This window comes from Micropterus dolomieu, unplaced genomic scaffold (genome assembly GCF_021292245.1).
Source record: "Micropterus dolomieu isolate WLL.071019.BEF.003 ecotype Adirondacks unplaced genomic scaffold, ASM2129224v1 contig_13261, whole genome shotgun sequence".
In the NCBI taxonomy this organism is placed as follows: Eukaryota; Metazoa; Chordata; class Actinopteri; order Centrarchiformes; family Centrarchidae; genus Micropterus; species Micropterus dolomieu.
This window is the reverse complement of record NW_025742247.1, coordinates 1-22,872: the sequence shown is the minus strand read 5'-3', so window position 1 is coordinate 22,872 and position 22,872 is coordinate 1. Positions and strand designations below refer to the sequence as shown.

At 39.0% G+C, this 22,872-nt stretch overlaps 2 protein-coding genes across 3 annotated transcripts; one reads left to right on the top strand and one right to left on the bottom strand.

Moving 5' to 3' along the window:
- Nucleotides 1-2,477: 2,477 nt before the first annotated feature.
- Nucleotides 2,478-10,208, top strand: dpep1 (dipeptidase 1). Its single transcript, XM_046042532.1, has 10 exons — nt 2,478-2,936; nt 3,352-3,478; nt 4,614-4,746; nt 4,863-5,013; nt 6,976-7,045; nt 7,517-7,693; nt 8,948-9,032; nt 9,139-9,214; nt 9,347-9,482; nt 9,954-10,208. Exons 1-10 carry the CDS (start codon nt 2,809-2,811, stop codon nt 10,131-10,133), a joined length of 1,263 nt encoding a protein of 420 aa, XP_045898488.1. The 5' UTR covers nt 2,478-2,808; the 3' UTR covers nt 10,134-10,208.
- A 182-nt stretch (nt 10,209-10,390) lies between these two features.
- LOC123966358 (putative solute carrier family 22 member 31) lies at nt 10,391-22,762 on the bottom strand. 2 transcript variants are annotated; one of them, XM_046042533.1, is made up of 8 exons: nt 22,743-22,762; nt 22,309-22,463; nt 16,669-16,837; nt 15,752-15,897; nt 14,031-14,154; nt 13,670-13,884; nt 12,974-13,085; nt 10,391-12,648 (listed from the first exon to the last, which is right to left on the bottom strand). In XM_046042533.1, the coding sequence occupies exons 2-8, from the start codon at nt 22,343-22,345 to the stop codon at nt 12,204-12,206; spliced, it is 1,248 nt and encodes a 415-aa protein (XP_045898489.1). In that variant the 5' UTR covers nt 22,346-22,463; nt 22,743-22,762; the 3' UTR covers nt 10,391-12,203. The 2 variants fall into 2 exon arrangements, with proteins under 2 accessions (XP_045898489.1, XP_045898492.1); XM_046042536.1 differs by having other exon boundaries at nt 14,031-14,139; nt 22,743-22,760.
- Nucleotides 22,763-22,872: the final 110 nt, after the last annotated feature.

Genomic DNA, 22,872 nt, shown 5'->3' with positions numbered 1-22,872 from the left:
AGACATAAAACACCTCCAAAGAAATAAGACTAAAATTGGACATCAGAAATAAGACATCAACTTGGTATAAGCAAACACTGTAAATGCATATAACAATCAACAATAAAACATGCATTCCAACTTCATGTGCTGTGTGCTGTATCACGTGACGACCTTCAGAGCTGCAGCCTGCTCGCAAGGTTCTCTTTGCATTCATAAATCTAGTCTTCCACTTATCAGGCCCTCCTTAACAGGGCCTCCTGTGTTAATAAATCTTAGTTTACTCTTATCAAGCCTGGACCCAGCTGATATCAACTTTAAGTGAGAATCCAACAAGGCCCCATTGTCTCTGGTTCGGTTGTCTAATCATTTTTGAATCATTGTGTTCACTCTAACTTCCCCTCCAACGGTAGTAATCTTTACTCATTACCATTGAAAGCAACGTTGCCCTGCACGATTGCTCTAAAGGTTGCTCTGTGTATCATCAGCTTTAGAGCAACAAGGCTGAGCAACAAGACTAAAGTTCACTGTATCTTTCAATAAACATCTTTCGTATCTTTCGTATAAAATAGGAAATCATGGCAGAATAAAACAACATAAAACAAATTCTCTGGCATGTTACTGGGAGACAAAGTTATGCTTGTCACCCTGCAGACAGCAGCACAGCACACATACAATCCAAGCAAGAACAAGGGCCCGAATGGCATTCGGCCTTTTCAGGACCCGTTTCCAGTGCATTCACCGCCTCAGGGTCATCCCAGGTGACAAGGCCTGTAACATCCTGCACTGTCCTTCATAACATCGCCTATCTCAGGAAGGAAAGGTCTCCCAGAATGACCTTGAAGACAGAATCCTCCCAAATTACAGTTTATTTGTACAATAATAACAGTGTACTGTACATTTGTGAAACAACAGGAAGAGGACACCACAATGTTTTTTGACCTTTTAGTTTGCTGGGATCACTTGTCTGCTGGTAGCTTGGGAGAGGGAAAAAAATAACAATAAAAATTAATATATTGTGTTACAGTCATGCTCACAGTGTACACATGATCACTTCTCTTTCTTATTTTTTTTTTTTGAGAATTCCGTAAAACACAGCACAGTTAGCACAGCAGGAGTTGTGGATTGTGTGGATGTCCTTCACGTAATGCCCATTACATTGCCAGACTGGCTCAGGCTGTATACAGCTTTAGGGTCCTTTTACAAATATGATATTTTCTATGAGCACCACATCACTGACTTCTTATCCATCATGGACATGAGTATTTTCACAAGAATGATATATCCATCCGTGTGTGTGTGTGTGTGTGTGTGTGTGTGTGTGTGTGTGTGTGTGTATTTAAGGCAAAGTGTATAACTGTTTATTTGTACAAATGACAAGTAACTCCTTAAATGGTCTAATTATGTAATTCTATAATTGTTTCTCGCTGTTTTATTATGAGAAAAGGCATGTTTACATTTTTACATATTATGCTTCAATTCCTCATAAGCCTCCTTTAATGGCTGATGCTCTGTGGGTGTTAAGTATGTGGCATGAATCATCTCCGTTTCAGCATCAGTAAATCTGTGATCGACCTCTTGGTCTGTTGAAGAAAACTGTGAAAATTGCATTTATCCAAATTACTTAAACCTGGCTTCACCTAGTCGCACTTCCTCACCCTGGATTGGCCAACATAAAACGTATAAAGCCAGGATGCACTGACCACTCAAGCATTGCTATTTCTGTCATCCTGGATTTCTTAATTCTGCTTTTGTGAAATAGCCCTCAAGTAAGTTGCTGTTTGTTGTTGATTTATTAGGGCTTTATTTCCAAAAACAGCTGCCTGATGCAGCTGGAAACAAGGTCGGTGAGAGCAGTGAGAGTGAACCAAGTTGATCACCAAAAATCTTAACAATCCCCTGAAAGATGCTAAAAAGTACTCGATAGAGTGTAAGGGAGCTGCAGAGCTGGGTGATAATTCTCTGTGAGTTCATCACTTTGAGTGACACCTTTCACATTATACATCAGTCGTTTGATCTATTATTGATGTAAATACATTGATTAGTGCAAGTTTAAGATCAACTGCCCACTTATTGGTATGATAATGTATTTGTTTGTAAGTACACAGACTCTTATAAATATATAGAGGTAATTTCATGTTGCTAAGAGACTGGAGTTTTGTCAGTTTTAAAGTCTGATATGATTTAATTCATAGCTTGATTTGGTTCTCCAAAACTGTCCAGCAAATTGTTAGACCATGAATTATGTTTCAGTTCATATGAGAGTTATCTTATAAATCTCTTCTTCATATAAAAGTCTAACTTTGTATTTTTCCTGATAGTGAAGCTGGTTAAAGTACTGTGCTGGTTCTGCTTAGCACTTGTGGATTTTTTTTATAGATATTTTCTGAACTTTTGAAGGTCACAGGAAAGACACATGACATATCACAAACGGAGAGATATTTCCGTCCAAAGCATGTATTGTTCACTTTAGAAGTAGATTATTCATTAACCAACGTGTGCTAGCTAACAACTATAGGGATAGTGGGAATCTTTAAGCTTCTGTGCTGTTTTTATGACATACTGTTATTAGAAACAGACACAGGAGAGAGGAGGAGCGAGATGATATTCAAAGGCATAATCGAGCTGAAACAGACTGGAGTGGGAATCTGAACGAACCTGCATAGATACCAACAAAAAAACCCTAAAAGATTGGCAATTGGCAAACCAGAAAGACAACTTTTCAGCAGCTGGTTGGTAGAATCAGGATTACTTAAAGAACGAGAAGAACAATCAGGGACGCAAATAAAAGAGGAGCAGTGCATTTAATAGTGAGTTGTAGTTGAAGAAATGCTGTCCAAGGTTATCTCAGCCCTATATTTGGCGCTGTGGGTCAGCTCTTGTGCCGTTATGTCGGCTGAGGACCCGTACATGACCAGAGCTCTGAAGCTGATGTCTGAGACCCCGCTCATTGATGGGTAAGTGAAATGTCTTTTAAGTGTAATGGGCTTTACATGATGGTTATGTTGTTGTCTGCTGTTTGCTATATGAGCAACAACAGCAGACATTTTACATTCTACTCTCATACTTAAAGCTCACTTCTAGAAGTAATTTCTAGTGCCAATGAAGCAGTTAATCACTTCGCACCCCTGTAACGAGAGACTCGTGTGTCAGAGGTGGGTCAAAAGTTGCAAAGAAAAGTCCCGCACACTGTCTAACTCTCCCTATGTAACACCATTTTCCTGATGAAGGTCGAGCACTGAAACATTTTTGCTAGTTAGACAGTGTGTGGGACTTGCTGTAGTGCCCCTCAAGCAAAAGAAGCAGTTGTCCTTTCTGCTGTCAAATCACAGTTAATGACAAATATGTGCAAACTCTACTTTCTGATTTCAGCCATAATGACCTGCCTTGGCAACTTCTAAAGAAATTCAACAATGAGCTCAACAAAGTGGATCTTTACAAACTCGAAACAACACAAACCAACATCCCTAAGATCAAGGAGGGACGGCTGGGAGCGCAGGTATATCAGAATGTCCTGGGAAGTGGGAAATTAAAGGAAACTATGATTTTAAGTCCAATCTTCAAATGTGCTTCACAGATGCCATTTTACAAATTTTTAACATAGATAATATTGAAATTAATAAATTGTGTCATATCATTGAGAGGTGTAAATCATGAGCAATCGTGACTTTTAAGTAACAACATCCTTATTTTCACTATTAATGAAACATCATGGGATGACACTGATTGCTTGAAATTTAAGCCACAGAGCTGAGAAAAAAAGTTGTACCAAAGTTATTTTCATTAGTATCTGTTTATTCTCCGAGTTATTACTCAAATTGGATTAAACTTTTAGTCATTCAAAGATTGATTTGTACTAATTTATGTATACAGTCAACCTCATTTTAAATCCCACATTCACTGGCCTCCCAGCCCCAAGCGTGGACAACAAAATTCAGATTTTTTATCTTCAATTTAAGAGGCTTTCCTCATGCAGCTGACAGTGGTAACTAAACACATTCACATTTCTGAGGTATTTGTATTTTACCTGAGTAGATCCATTTTATGCTACTTTATCCTTCACTACTTCACACACAAAATATTATTCTGTACTCCTTAGGTTCTTGTAGATAAAGATTTTATATATACAGCTAAAGGTTAATGTTGGCCTTATGGTCATGTGAGAATAAACTTGTTTTGTCTTGCTCTTAGAGGACAGAGATTAGACACTGACATCACTATGGGAGCTTGAACTGGTGTACACAAATAAAAAACAGTGTTCACAGTTACGTCAATTTCAGCTTTATTTCAATACATTTATGTTTCTGTTCGGTAGATTCATTCAGTCACAACTGGCCACGGCAACTGCTGGCTTCATTTAACCTTACATTTGACTTCATATAAAATGATTCAAATCAGTTCTACGCAGTATACAAGTACAATACAATTATAAATATTTAATAAAAGGGAAAAAGAACTGTTTACTGTGTGTATTTCCATTTTACCTTTTGTAATGCAGCCATTCCCCAGGTATCTCTTGTAAAAAATTAGGTTATGTAAGCAAAGCACACACACAAAAAAGTGACGTGGAGCGTAGCAACTTCCTAAACCTTCCCTGCTGATAATTCATACATTATTTTTTGTTTCTCTTTCAGTTCTGGTCAGCCTATGTTCCCTGTGACACTCAGTACAAAGATGCTGTCAGACAAACACTGGAGCAGATAGATGTGATTCACAGGATGTGTCAAAAATACCCAGAAATCTTCATGTTTGCCACCAGTAGGCAAGGTGAGACGTTTACCTGTGCTAGTAATATCAGAGACATTAAAAAAAATAGTGCCACTTATATTTTGTTTGTCTCTGCTTCCTGGCTGAATCACACATCATCTCTCATGTCTGCACAGACATTGTGGCGGCCTTCAGAATGAACAAGACAGCCAGTTTGATTGGGGTGGAGGGAGGTCACTCCATCGACAGCAGTCTGGGCACCCTGCGCACCATGTACCTGCTCGGGGTCCGCTACCTCACACTCACACACTCCTGCAACACACCCTGGTAAGAGCCCACAAACACAGAGAGAAAAATACAGGTGACCCTCATACAAGAATCACAAAGTGCGTGTTCGGGTGTGTGCTCATAGGAGGGTATTTGTCCCTGAGCCAGCTGTAGAGGAAGTATCCAGATCCCACACTGTAAAAATACTCCAATATAAGTTAAAGTCCTACATAAAAAAATGTTACTTAAAGGTTCAGTGTGTAATATTTAGGGGAATCCATTGAGAGAAATCGTTAAAACATTAAATCCATAACTTTGTTTTAGTGGTATAAAAAGACCTTACATGATGAACTGTTTATTACCTTAGAATGAGCCATTTCTATCTACATATACTGTGGGTCCTATTACATGGATGTCGCCATGTTGCACTGCCATGTTTCTACAGTAGCCCAAATGGCTCTTCAGAGTGCGTTTCGTCACTACGTTGAAGAAGAATAAATAACTTTAGTAGTAGTAGTAGCAGTAGTCGACTGGTTTGTTAGAAGTGAGAAAAGAAGAGAAATTTGGACAAATGGAGGCCCACAAGTATTATTTAGCACAAGAGCTGAAATAGCATGTGGGACACTGTAGCTTCTCCTGCATTCTTGGAAAGGGAGGGGGGAGAGGTGCATTCATGTAGTGTCTGAATAATCAGAATCTTTTCTCCCTCCTTAAAACTTTACTGCAAAAAGAGAAATAAAGTGTACATGGGACATGAAGAACTATACAGAACTTTGATTTGTGCAAAATCACGTGTTGCATATACATATTTTGTAATATAGTTGTAACGGTTAGTTTGCTGTCCATGTAGAGTGAACTAGATGTCTGCGTGTTGTTTATATGCTCTGATAATGCCAATCCAACACATCTTTGTAGTAGCGTCCATGTTGATTCCAGATTCTGACTTCACATGAACACACACTGAAGTCAGAAGAACGAATTCACAACTCGGGAAATGGGACCATCCAAGGAGCACGTGAATGCACTGTGAGCTACTGGTTGCAATTTGCAATCCTCACCACTAGATGCCACTAAAACTTACACACTGAACCTTTAAGTAAATGTCTGTGAGTATTATTATAAGGAAGATATACTTCAAGTTTCAAAAGTAAAAGTATTCAGTGCAGGAAAATGTCTGTGATCGATATATATCATTATTCATGCATTAATGTGTTTTATTGTGTGTGTGTGTTTAAAGCAGCATCTCATTGTGGTAGTTGATTGAGGTAGAGCTAATTTTGAACTATTTTATATAGGGCTGCAACTAATGATTATTTTCATTATTTCATTACCTCCAAATTATTCAGTTTACTGATACTTAAGACAAGAAAAACTAAAGAAAAGGCTGCAAATCCTGACTTTTGAGAAGCTGGAACTATTAAATGTTTTGTACTTTTGTATGAAAAGTGAATGAATGAATCAAGACGATTAATCAGGTGTCAAAATAGTTAAAATTTTCTGTTGAACTTACTAAACTTATATACAAATAATTTCAGCTCTGATCAGGTCTACTACTACTCAGTTTTATCTGTGTGGTGTGTTCCGATCAGACGTCATGGTCAGTTCAGATAGTGTTGTGGGGAGTACGGGGGATTCCGGCAGGCCTGCTGTGTGCACCATGCAGAAGTATCAGATTCTCTGCTTTTATTTGCTTTAACTGGCTAAATTAATTGTAACTATAGGTGGCTGTGAACTATACTTAAGCAAATGAAAGCGTGTCTCACTCACACCTCCTAAACTGTATCTGTGTATATTTTTTTTCACCTGCCTATTGTTAACTACTTTGGTCTGTATGAGTTTATGTACTTGTAACTTACCCAATGCAAACACAGTATGTGGTCTTTGAAACTCCAAATTTACTTGGGAATAAAGTCTACTACTTAAATGTAGTTTCCTGGTTAGAGACAACATCACTGATTATTCTTCGATAAAACCTACAAATCAAATCTAATTTAATCATTTGGTTTTTTCCCCACTTGTCAGGGCAGATAACTGGCTTGTGGACACTGGATCAGAGCCATCTCAACACAATGGCCTATCTCCGTTTGGAAAGGTCAGTGTACAAGCAGGGATGGGCAAATTATAATTTTAAAGTGTAATAAGTTACAGATTGATACTTTAATGTTGGTTTACTCCCAATGGAGTTTATTCAACTTCAGTTTATTACAGATGTGACCAAACATTACTTCCAAGTTGTATAAAACCCAAAATATCTGTTCTGTCACAATTTTTCTAGTAAAAGTGTGTCGTAGCATAAGAATAAATACATATATAAAAAGAATTACCGATCCAATATAGATACATGTACCTAGGTATATGTAAAAATACATACAAAGTAATATTTGTATTTTATGCTGCGTTTATCATCCTACTAGATAGAGTGTCTATAAAAAGTATTCAGGTCTCATGTTTTATTGTCTTCCAACATTGAATGAAAGTAGATTTAATGTGTGTTTTTATGCTGAGTCCACCACTTTAGGCCATATATAGATCATATAACAATCATAGTGCTTGCCTACAACAGCAACTAATTTTGGAAATGAACCGTCTGGGGATGCTGATCGACCTGGCTCATGTGACCGTAACAGTGATGAACCAAGTGCTGAACATGTCTAAAGCTCCGGTCATCTTCAGCCACTCCTCCGCCTATGGCATCTGTCCACACAAGAGGAATGTCCCTGATGAAGTCCTGCAGAGAGTGGTGAGAGTGTGTGTGTGTGTCTGCGTGTGTGGTTGGGGTTCAAGGCTAAGAATACAGAAAGTGGAGGGAAAGTGAAAGAAGCAGCAAGGCAGTAACAAGGCTGAAGAGTATGGAAAAAGGTATACTAGTCAGAGCATTCAGATACTTTACTTAAGTAAAAGTACCAGTATGACAATTAAAATAACATCCTTACAAGTAAAAGTCCTGCATTCAGTTTTGCTCCAGTAAAAGTATTTTCTCATTATTCAGAAATATGGCCCCTGTGAGTGATATATTATATATTACACTATTAGAACGCTAATACGGATGCAGTAATGTGTAAGTAGTATTTCACTGTAGCTGATTGAGGTGAAGCTTGTTTTAGCTACTTTATGCAGTTAGGTAATTTAGTCCAGTGGTTCCCAACCTAGGCTTCAGGGCCTGCTCACAGGGTGACAAGATAAATATCAATCTTTGCTTTTTTGTGAAATATTAGATCTTTTAACCCTTTTTGGGCCTTGAATAATTATTAAAATGAAACAATCCGAGAAGCTTAGAAGGGACATGTTTCTTTTCAACAACTCAGACACCGAAATTCTAACAAGGGGCCCCAACTAGACAGCTTTTTGTGTAAGGGTTCACAGGCCAAAAAGGTTGGGGAAAATTGGTTTAACTGACAACAATATATTGCACTTTATAAGCTTATATGTTTATGTCAAAGTTTAATGTGAAAAGCAGCTACCAGTAATAACTTGACTTGTGCTTGACTAAATGTTACTGAGCTACATTCCACCACTGATGTTAGATGGGATTTGGATATGAAGAAGCAGAAATCAGAAGACAATAAACAGCCAGCCTATTGAAGCTGTTAAGCCCTTTGAAAACATATCCTGCCTTTTGCTGCTCCCAGAGAACAGAACAGGCCTGTAAATGGCTTGTCACTAAAGGGTTGAAAGCGGTAAATCAACACATTGTGTCTAGTTCAAATGATTCCTTCATAATGGCAGTTCCCGGTTTAAGTCAATAAAACTAAACAAGGAGGTTATTGTGCAGTATTGTAAAATAAAAAACAGATAAAGCAGCTCAGTTATAACCAGCAGACAGGCAATATAAGAGATAAGAAAGCAGAGGTCAATACCATGGTGTACTTGGATTGCTGAGAGTCAGAATTCTTTCCCAGACTAACCAAGCAGAAATGATGCAGTGTCTCGTACCATTCTATAGATCTGAGTTTCTGGGTCAGTAAGTGTTTCCCTGCCCTGTCTGTCTCGCCAGAATGAAACGGGTGGAATCGTCATGGTGAACTTCTACAATGACTATGTGAAATGCGACAAGACGGCGAGCATCTCAGATGTAGCTGGTAAACTGCTGTTATGACACCTACTGTAAACTTGGTTAATTATGAACATTTATTGTTCTTTCAGTGTTCATCCACTTTATTCTCACAATAACCACTTTCATCCTAGATCACTTTGACTATATAAAGAAAGTGGCCGGGGTGGGCATCATTGGCTTTGGGGGAGATTATGATGGGGTTAATAGGTGAGTATAAAACATTCAAATGTTAACTTGAAACTGCCCACAACAACTGGAAAGCTGTGATGAAATAGTAAAAGACAATTAATTACTAAAGTGATTAAAGGTAACTGAATTACAATCATATTTCCCTGTCAGACTACCGGAGGGTCTGGAGGACGTGTCCAAGGTGCCCAAAGTTGTGGCTGAACTGCTGAGGAGAGGATGGACTGATGAGGAGGTCAAAGCTGCTCTGGGAAACAACCTGCTCCGTGTACTAGAAGAGGTTGAGGGGGTGAGGAACACTTTCTGCTATTACTTCAAGCACCATGCGACAATACCAGACTGCTGCTTTGCATTGCATATTTGCGCAGCACCACTGACTTTATTTCTTGACTTTTTCCTCTAAGGGGAAGTTTACACAACCAGATCAGTTTACTAGTTGGAGGACACACTACTCTTCCTGGAAATATAGCATAACTCACTCTTGTACTTTCTGTGGTGGCTGCAGAAATGTAAAGTAAAAGCAAAAAGACATAAAGCAGATCAGTTAAAAGCAGTAAAAACTGTTGTATACAGACGTGCATTCAAATACGCAGAGGTACTGATATGCAGATTAAATACTGATAAGTCATAAAAGTTAACACGGTCAAATTGTATCTTTTTATAATGGTGCTTTGGTAGCAGGTGGATCCAGTGACTGAATGCACACACCTGTCAGCCTGTGTTTCTGTCAGATGCCTGACAAGTCTTCTCTTTGTGTCAGGTCCGTGACAGTCTGAAAGGTGTGAGTCCAGATGATGTTCTTATTCCATATGATGAGGTGAAGAACTCGTGTAGGATGAGCTACGGTTACAGAAATACTGGAGCTGTCCATTCAATTAGTGCACTGGCCCTTCTGCTCACTCTGGCTCTCCAGGCTCTTATAGCATTAACAGCTTTATAGCTTTTTGTACCTGCTGGTATGTACGTCAAGAGTTGGTCCATGAATACTAATAAAATGGGAAACCCTCTGTTTTAATTGTCTGGATGTTTTCCACATTCCTCTAAGCATTGACAGAAATACTGAATAGTTTCAGTTTATTGTTTTTTTTTGTTTTTACAGCTCATTGTCTGCAGGTTAACTTTACTAAAAATGACCAGAAAACAGTACCTTACAACAGCGTTACAGTTACGACAACAAAGACAGCAGCACAATGATCATCATGTCATACCAAGTTGAGTTTATTCAACTCATTTGGCTGTTTAATCCCACCAATAAGACTGACAGAGGATGTTGTAGGCAAATGTTAAGTGTGTGATGACGATGTATGGACAGAGTCAAACGAGTATAATTTAAATGCACACACAAAAATTTTCCTCAACATTAATATAGTGACATTTTTGCAGGACATAGTACAGTACATATCCATATTTTCAAGAGTAGCGCACCATCTAGTGTTCTGAGTGGGTAACGCCCAACAGATGCAAAACATCCTTGTGGCTTCTTAACTTCAATTTTGGTGAATAGCAGATTTAATATATTTAGCAAATTAAGTGCTCCATTTTTAGATTTTGATTTAGCTCTGTGATGAAGTGATTGCCTGATGGTTAAGATAAAGAACAAGTTAATATTTCTTAGTTCCTAAGGCTTCATTTCGCAAGCACATAGGCAAACAAAAAGTCTATGGAAACAGAGTTCCAACATAACAAATGTTAACGTGTTTCTCTGACCAACTGCAGGACCTTCAATCAATACAAAAGCACCTTGGTTTGCTCAATGAATTAAAATTATAAATTGACGGCCTGCACATTAAACTATTATTATACAGTGAAATCTCCTGAAGGCCGATCAAGTGGTGTGTTTTTCTCCTAGTATACACACCCACGCGCACACACACACACACACACACACACACACACAGCAGCCTTGAATAGTTCAGTATCCTTTCTTTAACAGTGTCACAAGATTTAAAAGCATTATCAAGTAGAATTGTCCTTACCATTTAAAATTAATTAGGAAAAAGAAGACTTCTGTTGTATCAGGCAGTCAAAAAATATCTAATGCTCTTCATTTCCTGTCCTGTTAAATTCTGAAGCATTGAAACCAGTGATATTAATTTTAACTAATATAACAACGACACAATTCATAATCACTACAAGACAGAGTAGGGATTAACCTTGTGTCTGCCAGCTACAGTGGTCAGTGCATTTGCAAATTCAGCGTCTGAAGAGAAAAAAAAAAAAAGAAAGACAAAAAGCACCTTTTAAATAATTTTGTAACCTTATAAAGTGGTTTATAGATTGGACAGATTCACTATCCTCTTGCTGGTAATATGGTATTATTTTTTCCACTCATATCACAGCCCATCATTTGGCCAAATACTTAAGTTAAATATTTGTATTAACAAGGTTTGCTAGAGGACTATCCATGTGATATCCAATGACCGGTGCATCATTTAGCGCCCTCATGTGTGCTTTTGCAAGTATAACAAGACTTTACAACAATGGTTTGAACCAGTCTTGTGTGTCTTGGTGCTTCTTCTCAGCTCTGAGGCACTGCTGGTGAATCAGACGGACAGACCTAATGAAAATTACATGAGTTACTAATAAATGGACAAAAGGGCTGCTGCTCACATGATCCACAGCAGCTGCACGGTTGAGCGAGCTCCTCTTGTGAAACTGGTGTATCACAATTTGGATTGAATGCGTCCACACAGAGGAGCAGCATGACCTTGACTGCACTCCATTTTAGAAAAAAAAAAAAAAAGGTTTGGATAACACTTTAGCAAAAGATGGCCATTGTTTTTCAGTGCATCACCTGAATCCACATGAGAAAAAGCAACCACACACAGTAACGGCCTCAAGTGTAAAAAACAAGAACAGACTGATATAATGCTGGAAATTGACAAATTTTGAGCCATCACTCTAAAGTGCACTGCATCCAAACCGAGGTCGGTTCTTTAGTTGAGTTATGACCTGTCAGTGACTCAGATAATAATGGAGATGGGGATGGGGATGAGAAGGGTCTGTTAGGTTAAGATATATCCTCTCTCAGTGTCCCATTCTCTTGTCCCTGTGCTGGACTGTCCGACAGCAGAGGGGCATGACTTGGCGCAGTGATCCTGTAAGGCAAATTATCCTTAATTAACATCCTCCTGGTGGCAGAGACCAAGCGGGAATAGTTATCAGGGTTGTACTCCGACAAAGGGGGCCGGGTGCACAGTAACGGCAGGCTGTCCCTGTTGGGCCGTGCCAGGAAGAGTGGAGGCCGGCGCTGGCTCTCGCCCTCCTTCAGGGAGTCTGGGAGCGTCTTGCGTTTGCTTTCAGGTAGGAGCATTATGCAGAGAACGGAAAGGACAGCAAAGGAAGCGAAGATGACGTGGTGGAGGAAGTAGCCGCCGTTATTCTGTAGCTCCATTAGGGAGGAGGCGGCCATGCCAACACAACCCGCTGCCAGCACCAGGCCAAGACAACCACCTCTGATAGAGAGAGGAAAGAGTGGCAGGAAAAAGAGAACAAAAATCATTTTCTGTATCTCTATACTTTTCAATTTCCCTACCCTCTCAAGCCTATTTGTTCCTCCAGAACACATAAATCTTTGAAAATAGTTTTATTTTTAAAGGCTAGGCACTGTAAATTTTATTAAATGTTACTCAAACAGTAGTAAACATGATTATTTTTACAAGGGGATTAATACACATTCAAAACATGCTATATCATTTTTGGTCTCTTTATGGGATTTGTTGACAACAAGAAAAATATATCGACAGCCTCGTCACTTTCGTCAAGACGACAGACACTTACCGGACCACAGTGGGCATCACCTCACAGGCAAAGAACATGCTGAGCATGGCGAGAGCCTGAGAGAACAGCAGACCCACGACAGAGAGCACCAACACCAGGCCACCATGCAGGTCTGACACATAAAAAGAACAACAGACCAACTTCTTAATCTTAATCTAACCGCAGTACCATTTACAGCAGAGAGAATCAACATTTTCTGGTGTGGGACATTTGTCAGAGTATGAAATCAAAAAAATCTGTTTTTATCTAATTATTTTTTGCTTTCTACTACAAAATATGTTGTTGAGTTGATTGTGGAACTTCTTCATCGTCATTTCGCTCATTTCTGGTTCCACTTCAAGGAACACAATTACATTAGTGATCCAATTAATAATCAGCTATCTATCTATCTGGAAATGCACTCATTAGTTCAAGTTAAATCAATGAACTTACTGTACTGGTTTTCACTGTCACTTTCCAATTAACATGTTAGACAATGGAAAATGTATGTCACCTGTCAAAAAGAAGTCTTAACATAAAGATGTAATTTCTTTTAACCACTTCCACTGTTTGGAGGTAGTTAAAACAACAAAAATGGCTCATCATTGGCAGAAGCCATAACAGAAAATGGCAGAGGTTGACAGAGGATTAAGTTTGACGCCCAAAGGTTATCAAAGTAAAATAATATTGTAAACAAAATACGTGGATGTAACGTACACTGAGTGAGGGCCAGCAGCAGCAGCGATGACAGTCCAGTGATGATGGCAGAGAGCAGAAGCATACCACGCCGACCAAAGTGATCGACAGTCAAGCAGATGAAGATGCACGCCAATGCTCCAGTTATCACTCGGAGAAAGTAGCTAAAGTAGAAGTTGGTGGAATAACTATGCAGGTTTCTGGTGAAACAGTACTGGATGCCTGTTCCAATGAACCTGGAGGAGGGACATAAGAGTTTAGACCATACACATCTATAAAACCAAAACACACTGCTTGTCACTTTTATTATGAAACAGAGACTTCAGGGGTTAAATCAGTGAAGTGCAATTGATATCCCTTTTCACACAGAATAAAAACTCACAGCGTGAAGCTGAGGATGAGGCAGTTCTTCCAGATAACACGAGTCCTACGCAGCTCCAGAACTGACAAATACCTTGGCTGCCAGTCTTCTCCGTATGCTGAATCTATCTCTGTAAACAGAAAAACTAAAGAATTCAATGTATCCCTGAAGATGCAAAGGTTTTTGGGCTACGTATAACTGAGCAGGGTTTAATGAAGGGTTCAAATTTGTTACAAATCCTACTAATGGCTGCAATATTATAATTGTAATGAATCAATGAGCTCAAGCAACACATCACAACTCCAAAAGCCCAAATTAAAGGAGACATCATGTAATAGCCCCATTAACGCAATATGTCTTTTCAACTCATCCTACAATCTCTTTAAGGGGTAATATGTAGTTTTCAGCAGCCACTAGAGGTGCAGTTTTTTAGATTGCAACCAGGTGTGTACTTGTACGTGTTCTCAACAGTAACAGAGAAAACAGGCGTGTGGTTCATTTCTAAGTGAGGTTATAGTCCGCTGACAAGGAAGTAAAAGTGATTTATTAATAAGTCATTTCATTGAAAAACTACACATAGCCCCTAAAGAGTAACTTAACACCCCCTGAAAATCTTGTTTTTGATGACCATGAGTGGTTTGACTTTTCCCCTTGCTGTGCAGGTATACTCCAGGACACAGTATGATCACTGTTGGGTGTGGTTACAGGTTCAACAGAGCACATTTCTGACCAGGCCCAACCACACTTATCAGTGATGTTGGGAGAGGACAGCAAAACACATCTTTTTCAGCCTTTAAACTACTTACATGTCATGTTTTCTAGCACTGACATGTTAACGTAAAAATGTATTGAAACTGTACTGTACAATAATAAAATATTTTTTACAGAAAGAGGGTTACGCTGCAGTATATACACAGATATGAGATGTATGCAACCCCAACCTTTTCTCTTGAATCACTGTACAATACAGAATTGGGAATTGCTCTTAAACTTGAAAGAAACATGCATTCAGCAGAACTAACATGCTCTAATGTCATTTCAGGCTCAGGTCATTTCTGCATTCACCCCAAACAGAGCAAGAAATGTTATAATCTCCACAACAGATGAATTTGATAAAAGGCCAAACATGAATCGCATGACATGTGGTAAATCATTACAGCAGTCAAGTTTAGAGGTTTGTCAAGGCACAACCTAGGACAGTGGTTTGCACAGGGCGAAACTTGTCGAGCAAACAAGAACGACTTAGATTAGAGCTGAAACAATAAATTGATTAGTCAGAAAATGAATCCGCAACTATTTTGATAAATCGATTAAGTTTTAAATTTTTCCTAGCAACAATGCCACTAATTTATTGGTCATAGTTTTTTTGTTAGGATTTTCTGCTTGTGTTTTTTATGACTTTGTGGATTTATGTGGGAACAATAAACTAACGAGTGGTCTAATGATAGCAAGGATATGGGTATTTAAGTTACTCTGACAAAACAACATGTAAAGTACAGGATGGATGGAATTTTGATAGAAAAGAAAAACAGGGATTTCATGTTGATCAAATCCAAAATATGACAGGGCCTATCATGCTTTTGAGTTCACTGTAAATTCAGGATGAGAGCCTTGTGTCTTTTTTTGGAACAGTTGTTTAGAATTGTTTTAAACTTTTCCCATTAAAAAAACCCCACCTTGAAACCAGTTTTTGTCAGTGTGTGCATACACAAGCTTTTGTGTGAGTGCGCGTGTGTGTATACCTGACAGCAGGGTTTCAGCGGGGTAGATTTCATCTCGCAGACAAACACCGTTCCTGGTGGAGAATTCCTGGAGGCTCCTCTTCACCTGAGAGATCTGAGCTGTGGCCAGCAGCCAGCGAGGGGACTCAGGAAACACTGATGCACAGCTGAGGAAAACCAACTGCGTTATCATACCTCAGAGAGATACAGAGCCCAAAAATTCTCTGTATCATCAACACAGATGGTGAAAAGATAAAGACATGCACAAAATGCGTGTTTTGTTCCTGATACAAGGAAGAGAAGACAAGAATATATAAAAGGTTGTCACTGTCATATCGCTTTATCACTGATATTTAGAAGGCATGGCATACCTGTGGTTTCATTCATAGTCTTGTAAGTTGCCCGGATATTTTATATCCTTAGTTGAGTTCAGAGCCAATACCCATGACTACAGAGCACAGTATATGTAAGCTTGATAAGTTCCTCTTACAAACTCAAGACACCTTACTAAGGGAAGCAGACTGAAGTTAAAGACACTCATTCTGAGGACTTTATGGCTGTACTTGCTGATATGTAATACTTGTGAACGTTGTGTGTGTGATAAATGCTTTGTGTGGCTGAATTTTCTTGTTGTGATGTTTTATATTTGTAAGTTGTTCTCAGGTCTCTCTTGTAAAAGCAACCTCGGTCTCAAAGAGACTTCCTGAACAAGCAACTAAACCAACTCTGAGTGGCGGATTTAATTTATTCTAACATGTGGCTACACGTAATTTCAGGTGAAGCTGTTAGAAGGTGTGAGCTTTACACAAGAGCAACTCCTAAAAGATCAAACATATCAAACTGTCAAAACTGGAGACTGGTATAATGAGCACCCACCGTGAAATGATAAACTGCCCTTAACACTTCCAATGCACCCCACATATTATCACCCGACTCACCACCAATAGGAGAGCAGCAGGAGCAGAGGCAAAGTGGCCACAGCCTGTAGTACGGGCCAGTCGCGGCACAGAACAGCGATGCCTGGCAACAGCAGCTCTGCGAACACGCCGAAGAAGCCGCTGACCATGGCAACCATGAGACGATGTGAAGGGTCACACAGCTCCAACCCTGAGGGGAGATGAAAGATAGAGATCAAATCACAGCTGAAGCACAACTAACACATCTGTCCAAAACCAATCCATTGCCTGTCAGGACATGGATTCCTTAGCACATGAGGCTACAGGCTGTATGTGTTTTTATTGGATGGATTCAACCTTCAAGTAAACACAGGTTATGTGTATGGTTGGTAACACTAACAAAGGCATCTGCTTTTTTCATATTATGACATTTTGTGATTTACATCCCACCCGCCTACACAACAATCTGCCAACTGTTATTTTGTATATATTTTCATATATCTAACATCATAAGTAGATAATAAGAAATAACAAAAAAGGCATTCAAGATCCTTTTTCTCATTTTCAAATGAATGGCATTATTGTGTGGAAAACCAACCTCTTGGGATAATTACAATAAGCAAATATATTAAATTCATGTATTTTACTCAGTTCCCAAGTGCCAACTTTTTACCAAACCTCAACTACAATAAACTCCCATATTTCAAACTGTAACTCTGACATTCACGCTAGCCTTACAAAACAATGTGAAACAGATTGAACCCCTTGAAGCCTGAATTTATTAACAATTATATAGGAAAATATATTATTTTAGTCTTCATTTGCTTTCAAGCTGATGCCAAATTAAGTGGAGATTGTTATCGTCTATAGAACAAAGGATAGATAAAAATTCAGGTACATTTACATTTCATTCATTTAGCTGACGCTTTTATCCAAAGCGACATACAATTGCTATTTATGGTCGCACGACTCTGGAGCAACTAGAGGTTAAGTGTCTTGCTCAGGGACATGTTGGCGGACGTGTCACATTGGTGAGTTGAACCCGGGTCTCTCACACCAACGGCATGCTTCTTATCCACTGCCCCATCACCACCCCCTATGATGTAATAATTATGCAAATTAGCGAAAAAAAGCAAAACAAGAAATCAGTGCTTGCAAAAGGTTCCCAGGTACGTATCAAATATGCATAAACTAGCATTGGGGGAATACATCCGAGCAGCAGCAGTCTTGAATGGAAGCAGTGTGATGTGAATTTGCGACAATCTGCGTTAAGGGGGTAATGCATCCTCTGGAATAAAACTAAAAACATAACCCAAGCGCTTGATTTCAGTGAATTCCATGTGCTTAAACTCATACTATTTCAAAATGGATCCATAAGATAGAAAATCACATTTTCCAGTATTTTATTTTAACTCTTTCCTGCTCATGATAAAAACATAACATTGTAATTACTTAATTGACAAGCTGTTGAACGTGCAATCTTCGCATTAAGTTGGATCCTCACTTTTTCCACACCTTGCTAATGTTAAAATGCTGTTACAAATGTTAGTTACAAACATCTTTATAACAGACTGAAGATAAAGTTATGTGCCCTGTAATGCCAGAACATTTCTTATAGCTGATTTTTACACATAACATACTGTTACCTTCTCATTCTGAGCGAAAGAGTTACATTAACCAAAAAAGTAGTAGCCTATTCGCTTGCTAAGGAAGTTACGTCTCACGTTGGGGACCCTTATTTCTACCCATTGGCGCTCAGACCTAGGGTCCCCAAACAGGAGTCTTGCAAAAACTCAACAATTAAATGTCCTATAATGTGGAATCCATCCTCCCTTTCTTTTTGCTACAACCTCCTTGCAGTGTGTTTGCTAGTATAAAGCAAACAAAATTCTGCTTACCATAAAAAAAAAAAAAAAAAAAAAGAAAAAACAGAAAAAAAAGAATGCAAAGCTCAACAAGCTAGATAAAGCTGCTAGGAGATAAAGAATGGATGTAAACATGTTTGGGAGTCTGTCAAGCTGTGTGAGTTTCTGCTGAACTTTCACCCCCTTCCTCCCAGAGCTCTGGTTCACTTTCTACTACCTCCCTTTCGAGGTGGGGGGAGATGCTGAGTTCCTGCTCACTTCCTGGCCTTCAGCTCTGTCCTGCTAGTGTTTTCTCCTTTGTGTGGAGGAGCAGCGCTGGCAGGACATCACTGAGAACCATTTCTCTCAGGCCCTCATCCCGCCCATCAGCGTCACCTTAAACAAATAAATCTGGACTCAATCTGGCCCTGACCTCACAGGAATGTGGGAGTACGTACGTATGTCAAAAACAGCAAAAAGTGTATGTGTATACCAGATGAGACCACTTTAACACTGCACTACCTAGTACCACATCCTCTCATGCAGTATTGTGTACCGTTTCTACAAACGCTAATGTGAATTACATACCTATGCTCTTGTATAAGACAGTTACAGAAAGAAAACACACTGAATGTGATACATTATGGATTCCCAACCAGCCACGGGGATCTCATCATAGATCAACTCATGCTTAAGTAGGGGCACTAAAGATTCATCACAGATGGGTTGATCACCAGTGATCCCCTAAAGGAGAACAGCTTAGAGGTAGAAGTAAAGAAAAACCAACCAGCTGCCTGTTGTCAGTCACAGCTCAGCACAACACACTTTAGTTCGTCATCAGCTGAAATTCTCCCACAACCCACGCAAAAGATGGGCATGTCCACATATTTCATTTTAGCAGATCAATTTGCATTACTCTACTCAGTATATTTCTCAGCATGAACCATTCAATGCATTAACATTCCGTAATTACGTACGTTTATAGTGGCTTTCTATGTTGGTGGCAGGGGCCGCCATTCTTGCACTGGATTCAAATAGCCTTTAAACATACACAGGATTCACAGGAAACAATTAAGCATGTAATCCAGAGTTACCTACATTTTGCTTTGTAAAACTACTTGTGCCATGTGCACCATACAATCAGATGGTGTTTCCAATTACTACTGACTGACTAATTATTAAAATGACTTTAATTGGCTGCGCTGGAAACAGACAGTTGCTCTTCTGTTAAATTTCTCATAAAGTAGCTGCTCAAGGAGTGTTTGCTGTAACTCTAAACCACCAAGTGTTCATTGTATTTTCTTTGCAGGTGTGAGGATCTCAACCATTTCCTATGCGCATTGCATCAGAGAAGAGCTCTATGATTGTGAAATAATACTTAATTCTGCTGCAATGTGACCAGCGAGCAAATCTGTTCACTATATATTAATGTGTGCTAATAAAGCTCACCTCTACCCACTGCCTGCACCAACCAAGGACTAAACTCTCCACCATGGGAGACAGGGCCTTCCAGGCAGTCGCCCCACGGCTCTGGAATGCCCTCCCAGAGCCCCTAAGGGCCCCACAAACTCTGGAGGTTTTTAAGAAGGGCCTAAAGACTTTTCTATTTCAAAAGGCTTTTTAACAGTCATGGTTTTAAATCTTTTGTTACGGTGTTTTATTGCGATTGTTATTTTCTGGAACTGTTTTTAACCCCTTGTTGCTGTAGCACTTTGAGATTTCCCTGAAATGTAAAGTGCATTATAAATAAAATTTATTATTATTATTATTACTGGACAGACACACCACTGTTATAAACTGTCTAATAATTCAATACAGTAGTATTTGTTTTTATTTTATTGTATAAAGAATAACCTAATGCCTTAGTGGTACAGTTTTTTGGCTCCAGGTCAGTGTATTGGAGCCTCCCGTACTTAGTCCTAATTAAATGCAGTCAACGTCCTGAGAGGTCTGATAATCAGACCGAACTGCCATTTTTTAAATTGTTGTACAAATCGGAGATGTGGGCGTTGATTCTAAGGTCTGGAGCCAGTCTAGAGGTGACAAATAGTCTCAGGCTTTATGCAGTTAGGTACACTGGAACAGAAGTGAGAAATAAGACAAAGCAGCAGTAGTAGTAGTTGCTGTGCCAATTTTAAATTTGGTTGGGCTGTCCATAACCAAATACCTTAGAAGGATGAATCTCCAAAAGCTCTACTTTTCAGCTCTACCAAGTTTGTGACTGGACAACCGTGTGTTTTAGAGTTTATTCATTCAACAGGGGGAGTTATGTGCAACTAAATGTGTTCTGTGCTTCCACTTTATGTTTCTAGTATCTTAATATAATAAACTGCTATTCATCTGACTCGTGGATGTGATCTGATGAAGGTAATGATTATTCTTTTTTATCAGAAGCTGAATGGAGGAAAGATACAGATATAGATCTTGTTGCAAATTCACAAAAAACATCCAGTGGGGAGGAGATGTGTGATTACAGATAACCTCCGGAACATTATGCGGCTAAATGGATCTATAACATCCCTTAACATAATATACTGTTAAGAAAAACATAACTTTATTTCATGTAAGTAGAGGTTACAGAGCACACAAGATCTTTTTTAAAAGATGTGCCTGTTCAATCTTTGATGCCATAATTAAAGAGTATGTTTGGTTTTGCCACTGATGCTGAGGACAATTTCAAGGTAAAATACAGTTAAACTGAATATAAATCTTTCATCTTGTAGCTAAACCTGATTAATCCTACCATGAGAACAAACAAGAACTATTACAAAATGTAAGAGGGAGATATTAATCTCACTGGTGGTATAACAAAGATACTGTGCAGTCTTACAGTCTCTTATCACCTGGAAAGACAATAAAACAATTTCCTTGCCTTTCACTACTAAATAATTGTAGCATATACATTAAACTGACTTTAAACTGTAATTATATTGCCTTGACTTTCAGCCATCAGATATAAAAGCATAAAGTCTGATTTGTGCTTAAACATATAAAGATAAGATGGTAGTATAAAGATAGGCAGGATTTCTTATTTGCTTCTGTAAGGTCACAATTGGACTTTTCTTATCTTTGACTGATAAGATGGTTAGCTGGGTCAAAAGGCTTGCATTGTGGCATTTTTATTCAGTTTAGCTCACAATCTGAATACTTTGTTTTGACTGCATAAATCAGTCAAACAAACTGTTATTACTGACTGTGCAGCTGCTGGCAGTCTGCTCAAACACAAACTCAAGAACCTACATGTATGCAACCAGCGTGACAGCATTTTATTTTACCCTGGGAATCACAAGGCCACGATTAACAACATTAACATTATGTAACATTTACATAACATTAGATATTCTGCAAGAGGAATTATACATATTATCACAATATTTTGGCTAAACAATGGCTGCAGAAAATCCTTAATACAAGATAAATCCAAATTTACTCAACCATCAGTTGGTGAGAGAAGGCTTTAATACTGTGGCCAAGAACATGTGGGGTTTAACATAATAACAAACAGCAGCATATCTTGAACTGTGTCACTATTCTCCTTTTATTTACTCATCTGCCTCTCCTCTAGCTAAAGTTGCTTTGCAACTTCATGTAATTTTTTGGATATATATATATATATATATAAAAACTAAACATCTGCATAAACACAGTGCCAGCCAACAAAATGCAGGATCCAAAAGTGTTCTCTAAAATAAACAACAGAAGTGAGTCGCTGTGCGTGAGGAAGCGGAGGTTGTTATTTTTAAAATCTACCAGAGAAGTCACTTACTGAATAAGGCTGCAGGAAACATAACCGTTGGATAAGTGGGACAATGCTTAAATGCGCGTGCAGGATACTCACGAGCAATGTACGAGGATACAAATACCCCAGCGAGCATGGAGCCCTGAGAGAGGCGCAGCAGCAGAAACACCACCGCACTGTTGGACAAACACACGGCCACCCCTAATAGACTGGACAGACTGATGGAGAGGACGAAACAGCGCCGACGACCCAACCTAAAAACACACGTGCACAGTAACATTGCTATCATCTTTCAATCAAGTACATACAGTAAGTGAAATTATGGACAATTATGGAAAAATGCCTCCTGCCTCTTAAACTAGCAATCTGAACAACTGCAACAAGATTTAGCAAGTTAGCTCCTGTTTGCTAGAGCAACAACAATGAAATTCTGAGTTTATGATATCTAGCTGCTACTGTAAATAAATCCAGTAACATACATATACAACACCTGCTTATTTATTTAGCATAACAAGGCTGCACATGCTACCTACCTAGCTGGCTAGCTAGCTAGGTTGTGAAGATAGTTAAAGGCAGCAGCAAATGCTAGCTGGTAAATTTAGAGTTACCTTGGCAGCGTTTTGATTCTAAAGATGATGTCTTTCTCTGTGGTCACTTTAGCCA